Source organism: Trichechus manatus, unplaced genomic scaffold, assembly GCF_000243295.1.
Source record: "Trichechus manatus latirostris isolate Lorelei unplaced genomic scaffold, TriManLat1.0 scaffold00001, whole genome shotgun sequence".
Classification (NCBI taxonomy): Eukaryota; Metazoa; Chordata; class Mammalia; order Sirenia; family Trichechidae; genus Trichechus; species Trichechus manatus.
This window is the reverse complement of record NW_004443937.1, coordinates 22,055,039-22,063,522: the sequence shown is the minus strand read 5'-3', so window position 1 is coordinate 22,063,522 and position 8,484 is coordinate 22,055,039. Positions and strand designations below refer to the sequence as shown.

Genomic DNA, 8,484 nt, shown 5'->3' with positions numbered 1-8,484 from the left:
TATTTTTGGGGGACACAATTCAATCCTTGACACCTACCAATCTTGGGATTAGTCAGCCTCCACAGCCTGTGATTCAGCAGCCTGTCGTCTTACCTGCCGATCTTGAATCTGTCAGCTTTCACATCCTAGGAGCCAACGATCTTGGGTTTGTCAGCCCCTGCAGCTACGTGAGTCAGGAGAAGCCCCCAGCGTGACACCTGACCCTCGGGCTTGGGACTTGCCAACCTCTACAATCGCATGAGCCATTTCCTTGAGATAAATCTCTATCTTTATATATATACGTCTCACTGGTTTTGCTTCTCTAGAGAACCCAGCCTAAGGCAGTGAGGATTTGGACAAATTGGAACCCTCATACATTGCTAGTGGGTATGTAAAATGGTTCAACTGTTTTGGAAAAAATTTTGGCATTTCCTCAAAATGTTAAACATAGAGTTGCCATATGACTCAGCAAGTACAGATCTAGAATATGTACCCAAGAGAAAAGAAAATATATGCCCACAATAAAACTTGTAGATGAATGTTCACAGCACCATTATTCATCATGCCTAAACAGTGGACACCAATCAAATATCCATCAACTGATGAATGGAGAAACAAAATGTGGTATATCCCTCCAATGTAATATAATTCAGCCATAAAAAGGAACGAAATATGATACATTCTACAAAACTGATGAATCTTGAAAACACTATGCTAAGTGAAAGCCAGTTGCAAAAGACAACATATTGTATGACCCCATTTATATCAAACATCCACAGCAAGCAAATCTATAGAAACAAAGTAGATGAATGGTTACCTAAAACTGAGCATGTAGGGGAAATGGGGAATGACCACAGTGGATACAAAGTTTCTCTTCTGGGTGACAAAAATGTTCTAAACCTTGATTATGTGATGCTTGCACAATTCTGTAAATATACTAAATACCACTGAATGGTATACTTTAAATGGTGAATTGTATTGTTTGTAAGTTATATCTCAGTGTGGCCGTTAAAAAAAAAAGACATGAGAGTCTGCTTTGCACATCAAGATGAATAATTTTAATGGTTGAAAAACATTAAATCCATGGAAATTCACGAGTTAACAGAAAAATAAAATGCATTGACAGGTGCCTTATAAATCCTTACTTTGAAAACTGGCATTTAGAGGTAAAAGAACTAAGCCTTTGTCCTGTCTTCCCAACACTGATGATTCTGAGGAATTTTAAGTTTTATTGTCTGTGATAATGTTATTTTGGCTAAGTAGCTAAATCTTCTTAGTTTTGAGATATATCCTAAAGGGGAGGAAAATCATAATATTTGTAAGCTACATTAAAGTATTTCAATATAAAAAATTGCTTTAAAATTTAATATACTTATTATCATGTAAAGCAAATTTTTCTAGTTGGTCTATAGGGTAGTGGACAAGATAATATTGCACTGAGTTTATCAATTTTGTAAAATGGGGGGAAATTGGATAAAAGTGATCACACATACCCAGTAAAGTATTTAGAAATTTTTTTTCCACATATCTCCAGGGATAAAAGCATCTCAGTGTGTGAAATATCAAAGCAGGGTGTTGTGTACTACAATTTAAAGAGATGGGAAGCAATGAGTAGCAGACCAGTCAAAAAGAGTGTGATCAAGGATCCCAATGTACTCCATGATGCTGCACATTGAGAATACATGTCTTTCGCTTTGATGAAATAAGGCAAAGGAAGAGACCAAGCTAGAGAGGTTACCCTTTGTCTAACTCACCTGTGAGGCCCGCTCCCCTGTCCCTCATGCTTAGGTCTCCCTGTGCCTGGCTGAAGCTTGGCTCTACCCCTTGCTCCAGCTGAGAGATCAGAGCTGGTTTGGAAGTGGCTGGTGCTGCTTGAAGGGAAGAAAACAAAACACAATGATAAGCAAAGTCACAGATGCTGGTTTCAGCCTATAGATACAAGAACAGGCAGAGGAGGTGAGGAGAGTAATTTCTGGGTGGACTGGGCAAGAAGTATTCTCAAGAGGTACAGGGATTCTAGGAAGAAGCTTGAGACACACTGGGAGGCAAATTTCTTTTTAAAGGGAAACAAGATTTCTTACCTTCATTGTTAGAGGATGGAAAATTCCCATTGTAGGGAAACAGACACGTGGTTCCTAGGAGAACTCCCAGGAGACGAAAGGGCAGGGTTCTCTCAAGATAATTTGGAGGGTTCAATACTAGGTTGAGGGTGGGTACCAAGATATAGCTCAAATTCTGCTGTACCCAGAGGATCACCTCTGAGGCCAAGTGGGAAGAGAGGGCTGTTTTTATGGTGGAAAAACAAGGAAAGCCCTCTTGGAGGTCAAAGAGACCCCAGGGCTCTCCATACCTGGCAACCTGAGGTTGCCATGTGGGTTCAGCTAATAGTTACAAGAGACCCCTTCAACCTCAGAGGGCCCAGGCAGAGACTAGCAGCAGAGAGGTCTTACCTAGGAAGGCCACAGCCTCATAGTTTTCCAGCATCACATCCCTGTACAAGGCCTTCTGAGCAGGCATCAGACTAGCCCATTCCTTCTGGGTGAAGTACACAGCCACATCCTCAAAAGTCACTGATTCCTGAAATGACAAGTTCCTGCTCTCCCAGGTCTCAGGACTTTGGTGATGGTCAAGACTGTCAATGAAAGGCCTGAGAAAGGCATCTGCATATGTATTTAGTACTGGGTTGCTGATGTGCCAGAGGGGTCTATGTGTGTAATGTGGAAAGTGTGGAGGAGAAAGATGCAGGATTAAAGGCAGACAGCCAGAAGTCAGCACACTTTCCAGTTAGAACCAAGTATGTCTCTACGATGAGCTTCCAAATATATGTGACCTCCACACAGACAGTGAACCTGCTGTACAGAACTGGGCCTTGGGCCTGAGCAAAAAGTATGTAAATGGAGGGAGAACGGACCCATGGATATGGCTGTCCCCTTAGCTCTAAGCCCCTCCTCATTTTGTATTTATTTGGGTGATTACTTGAGCTGACATTTCCCAATTCTGTTTTTGCCCCAACTCTTCAATCTTGTCTCTTCAGCCGCTACCCCAGCACAAAGCTCTCAGATCTGCCGATGACACTCTCTCCCCCTCCCCATTCCTATACAGAGGTAGTGAGGTTAGAGAGGCATAGGAAAATACTGCTTATTGGGAAAGGTTAGAATCTAGAACAACCTGGTGCACATAGCTCAAGACAGGCCTGAAAAGAAGGCTATTTAAAGTTGTCAAGCCCTGGAATAGAAGCTCAGCCACATATTTCAGAAAAAGAGTTCTACAGGAAGGGGTCTTACCATAGAGCATGGGATTGAGGGAACCTATGAACCAAGTGCCAAAAAAAATTGTCAATTATCTTATTGATACATTTTTAAATTATCTTGGAGAAAGCCCTTTATATTATGTTGTAAAAATTATTTTATTTCCCCACCAACAGTGCGTGCCATGGAATGCTGGTACAAAAACAGACAACTAGACTAAAAGAACTAAATGAAGAGTTTTAAAATAGACCCAGACATATATAGTCACCTAATACATGACAAAGTAAACAACGTCATTTAGTAGTGAAAAGATAACACTTTTCAATGGTCCTGACTAAACTGGATATCCATATGGAGGAAAAAAGAACATTGACCCATATCTCACACCCTTAATTTTAGATGAATCACAGAACTAAATGTGAAAGCTGAAACAATAAACCCTCTGGAGGAAAACATGGAAGACTATCTTCATGACCTTGGAGTAAACAAAGATTTCTTACACAAGGCAAACATTAACCATTAAAAAACAAACAAACAAACGTGATATACTGGACTTCATTAAAAATAAGAAATTCTGTTTATCAAAGGACACCATTAAAAGAGTGAAAAAGCAAGCCACATACTGGGAGAAGATATTTCATATACACGTATATCTGACAAAAGACTTATATCCATAATACACAAACAATTATTACAATTTGGGGGGAAAAAGACACACAATGTAAAAAAAAATGGGAAAAATATCTAACAGGCACGTCACATAAGAGGATCTTCACATAGCCAATAAACATATAAAATGGTGCTCAACATCACTGGAGACAAGAACACTGTAAAACCATAATGAGATACCTAGAACTAACGACAACAAGCATTGGCGAGGATGTGGAGCAACTGAAGTCTCATACACTGCTGGCAGAAGTGTAAACTGGAACGACCATTTCAGAAAATTGTTGGGTAGCACCTGCTAAAACTACCCAAATGCATACCCTGGAGGTCTAGCAATTTCACTCCTAGAGATATACCCAAGAGAAATGCGTGTGTATGGCCACCAAAAGGCAGCTACTAGAATGTTCACTGTATTCTTACTCATATAGTCAAAAACTAAAAACAAAATGTCCACCCACAGAATGAATAAATAAAATGTGGTATAATCATATAATGGAAAACTGCTCAGCAATGAAAAAGAACAGACCACTGCTACGTGCCATAACATGAGTGATGCTCACAGACATAGCATAATGTTGAGCTAAAGAAGGCACATACAAAAGAGTACATATTGAATGATTCCACTTATATGCAGTTCAAGAACAGACAAAACTAAGCTACAGTGAAAGAGGTCAGAATAGTAGTCAACTTTGGGGGGTAGTCCTGCAAAGAGGCATGAGGGGGCCTTTTGGGGTGATGATGTTTCGTCTTGATATGGGTGATATTTATACAGGTGTACATATTTATAAAATTAATTGATATATTTAAGATTTGTAATATATGCATACGTATATATTCATATGTGTTGTTGTTGTTTGTTGCCTCTAAGTCAATTTTGACTCATGGCGACCCCATGGGTGCAGAGACAAACTGCTTCATAGAGTTTTCAAGGCTGTGATCTTTCAGAAGCAAATCACCGGGCCCATTTTCCAAGGTGCCTCTGGGTGGATTGGAACTGCCCACCTTTCAGCTTGTAGTAGAGCCCTTAACTGTTTGTGCCCCGAGGGACTCCATATTCATCTATATTATATATTATTTATATAAATACATACACACACATGCACACGTGCATAAATATGTGTATATAAAACCTGCTGGTTAATACAGACCACTACATCTTTAGCTTCAGGTACTGGTTCATTGAAGTGCTTGCACTGGCTTAACTTAGGTCTACAGAAGGCAGAGGAAACCCAGCTCACCGGGGGTCTGGTTGCTGAGGACACAGTTGTCATCATCTGACCTTCTTTATTCCTTTCTTGGAGCTGAAGGTAAAGAAGGAAACATTAGTGACCAAACTCCACTGACCATAACTCCTGCATATAACCTCTGACCCATCCTGTTTTGAAGTCTACAAGAACTACCATTCTTCAGTTATTGCTTATATCAGTGTCACCTTCAGGCTCACAGAGATTAAATAGGGGAATGCAAGCAGAGATCATCCCAGGAATGAATCTAGTAAGAGCTAAGAAGGTGAACTGAGAAACCTGTAATTTTCAGTAATCCAGAGAAGAGACAGAAAAGGAAACTAGGGTAGATTATGGACTGAAAAGAACATTGGAGCATGAAACAGTTAAGGAAGATTCCCTAGAATCCATAAAATACAGGTATAAATGAATTGTATACAAGGAATCCATCAAATACTGTTAAGACCTAAGCATTTCGTTTTCCTCCTATGTTACATATTTGTGTAGGAGTTTCTATGACTTGAAGTAATAAAGCCAAAATGAAATTTGAAAATAATTTATTAGGACTATCTTGGTCTTAATTACCTATTACTATTTTTTCCCTCTAAATACAAAGTTTTATCATAAGATGTTCATTTTGTAAGCATTGGGGAGTAGTGGTGAGAAGAAAAACACTACTATATTACGTGAACCCACTGATTTCATGATTTGTCCCAAATACTCCAAGTTCCAAATATAATGGGAGAAGCAAATCAATCTCACTTCTCAACTAGTTCCAACTACCACTGGGGTCAGTTAACTAAGTTCATCATTAGGAAGCAGGCCTTCTGCCATTCAAAAGAGTGAATCAGCAAGGTATACTCATTAAAAGGCAACACCTGAAATACAAATAGCTGCCATGAGTGAGATCAGATACTCAATCAGCATAAAAAGTGTTTGTACTTGTAGACCTTAAAGAGTTTCAATTTCAAGTTTCATTTCTGCAGTTTGCTGTTAAGTCTCAGGGAACTACAACAGCATCAGAAAAAAAGACTACTCCTCACTCTGTTGACCCTTAGTGAATCCAGGAAGGCAGGGGAAGCTGAGGCTGTCAGGGCAACAGAGTTGTCAGGAGAGACTAGAAACCACAACTTGGCAGTTAGGGGGATTCTAATAAGGAGTAACAGTAGTTTTAAGTGTAAACAGAAAGACTTTAAAAGAAAACACAGTGTAAATCTACACAAGTAATGCTGCTAAATTCACGGATGGCTTCTGTTCAAGCGTAACAGAAACAGTGATTCATACTGAGTAAATATGTACCTCTTGTAGTTGTGTACTCTCTCTTAAATCGTGATGCTTTCGGATCCTTGTGATAAATGTCCCTTACAGTGGGTACTTAATAAGATTGACCCAATGTTATGACAACGGGGTAATAAAGAATAAGTGAAATGAAGACTTTAAGAGAGCTAGATCAAGAATTCTTTCCCTATCTCTAACACTATACAGAGGAAATTATATGCTAAAACATTGGACACATAGGGTGCTTGACAGATATGACCTGGCATGAGATTTACAATTAAACATTCATGTGAGCCAATTCAAATCTCAGAGCTCCACATTCTCCAACTTGTGGACTAAATAGGCTCCATTCTGGGGCTAGAAAACAAACATTTCAGTATTCTGAAAACTTAGGCTGTTTTACAAACAGCCATAAGCTTCTAAGGTGAATAAACTGAACACAAACTGACTTCCTGGGGCTACCTAAAAAAGAGAAAAGGCGTTTAGCTGTACTCATACTCAGGGGTGGGGCTAGGGTCTCCGCAGCTGTGGCTAGGACGAGAGGGGTGGGGCAACTGAGGGGCGTGTTCTCTGATGCTACAGTGGCCCGGCGGATAGTTAAAAGTTTATGAGTAATTCTGTGTCAACCCTTGAATCTGTGTCCCTTCCCGAGCCTGAATAGGCCGTGGGCTGGCCTGGCGAAGGGAAACAAGGGGGCGGGAGCCAGCGACCAGTGCACCAGGCCTAGCAGCGCCCCCTCTCAAACGTTCGAGGCGAGCCGGGGGTCGGGCTGAGGGTCCCAGGGCAGCAGTGGTCGTGCCCTCCTCCCCTGCAGCCCTGTCTCGTTCTTCCCGGTCCAAGCCAGAGCCGCTCACCGTGGGCTCAGGCGGCCTCTGCAGCTTTTCAGCGAACAGAGACTGTAGGCACCACAAACCGCCCCTCACAAATCGAACTCTCAGGCGTTAAGAGTCACAATGGCCGCGCCGGAAGTACGTCATTACACGCCCATCCGACCCATCGCTTCCCTGGTATTTACTCTAGCAATATTGGAGGACCTCACTTCTCGGTGGTTCTCTCTTTCTAGTTCCTGCAAGGCAAGCCTGAAGACAAGGGCGAGTGGGCGAAACACGCTCTTGTCCAGGGCTTATTTACATATTTTTATATATATATATATATATATATATATATATATAAAGAATCATCTGGGGATCTTGTTAAAGTGTAGATTCTGATTCAGTATATCTGGGGTCGCTATAAGTCAGAATGCACTCGATGGCAACGGGTTTGTTTTTTTGGGGGGGAGGGGTGGAAGAGCAAGTTCTCAGCAGGGGGTCCAGCCGAGTGAGCTGGTTGGAAGCCCTGCTCTTGTCTTCCTCCCAGCAGCTTCCTTCTGAGTCAAGGCAACTGAACTGTGACTCATTCTCCAACTGATCAGGGTTAGGAGGCGGAGTCTAAGGAGGCAGCAAGAAGCCGGGCCCTTCATTCCTTTGAATACCAGGTGAGGGGCAGGGCCCAGCCGAGCCAATGAGAAGCGGAGCCTGCATAAGCCTTCCTCCCCTTGGAAGCACTAGCCTGTTGCCGCCCAACCCCTGCCTGCGGATTTCCCACCTACAGGTGGTCTCTTCGGAAACCTTGGTGGCATAGTGGTTAAGAACTACGAGTGATAACCAAAAAAAGTTGGCAGTTCGAAACCACCAGGCGCTCCTTGGAAACCCTATGGGGCAGTTCTACCCTGTCCTATAGGGTCACTATGAGTCAAAACTGACTCAACAGCAATGGGTTTGGTCTGGTATTTTTATGGAAGTACTAAGAGGCACCCCAGAGAATCCCTGCATTCTAGACATAGTCCTGTTTGCTTCCATTGTGCAGCAGCAATCCAATTTACCCTTGGTAATCAGGATTAATCCCTCCAGCCAGTAGATTAAGCCCCCTTTTATTTTCCTGTTGGTTCAGTGGTAAAATGGCCAGGTAGTACTCATCTCCCAAATCAATGGAACCCATCATGTGTCCCCTAGCAGAAGCATCATTCTTCATTTGGGGACTAAGATCTCCAAGCCAGCAGAGTTCAAAGCTGCTGGCAGTGGAAGCAAAAATTCTATGAGTGTGTTATT

The 8,484-nt window shown here is 41.9% G+C and overlaps 1 protein-coding gene across 2 annotated transcripts; it reads right to left on the bottom strand.

Moving 5' to 3' along the window:
* Positions 1-1,154: 1,154 nt before the first annotated feature.
* On the bottom strand, positions 1,155-6,743 carry KRBOX1 (KRAB box domain containing 1). Of its 2 annotated transcripts, XM_023729911.1 has the most exons (5): positions 6,416-6,743; positions 5,132-5,194; positions 2,430-2,556; positions 1,734-1,847; positions 1,155-1,270 (listed from the first exon to the last, which is right to left on the bottom strand). In XM_023729911.1, exons 2-5 carry the CDS (start codon positions 5,165-5,167, stop codon positions 1,155-1,157), a joined length of 393 nt encoding a protein of 130 aa, XP_023585679.1. In that variant the 5' UTR covers positions 5,168-5,194; positions 6,416-6,743. The 2 variants fall into 2 exon arrangements, with proteins under 2 accessions (XP_023585679.1, XP_004368494.1); XM_004368437.2 differs by lacking the exon at positions 6,416-6,743 and having other exon boundaries at positions 5,132-5,358.
* Between the last annotated feature and the right edge of the window lie 1,741 nt (positions 6,744-8,484).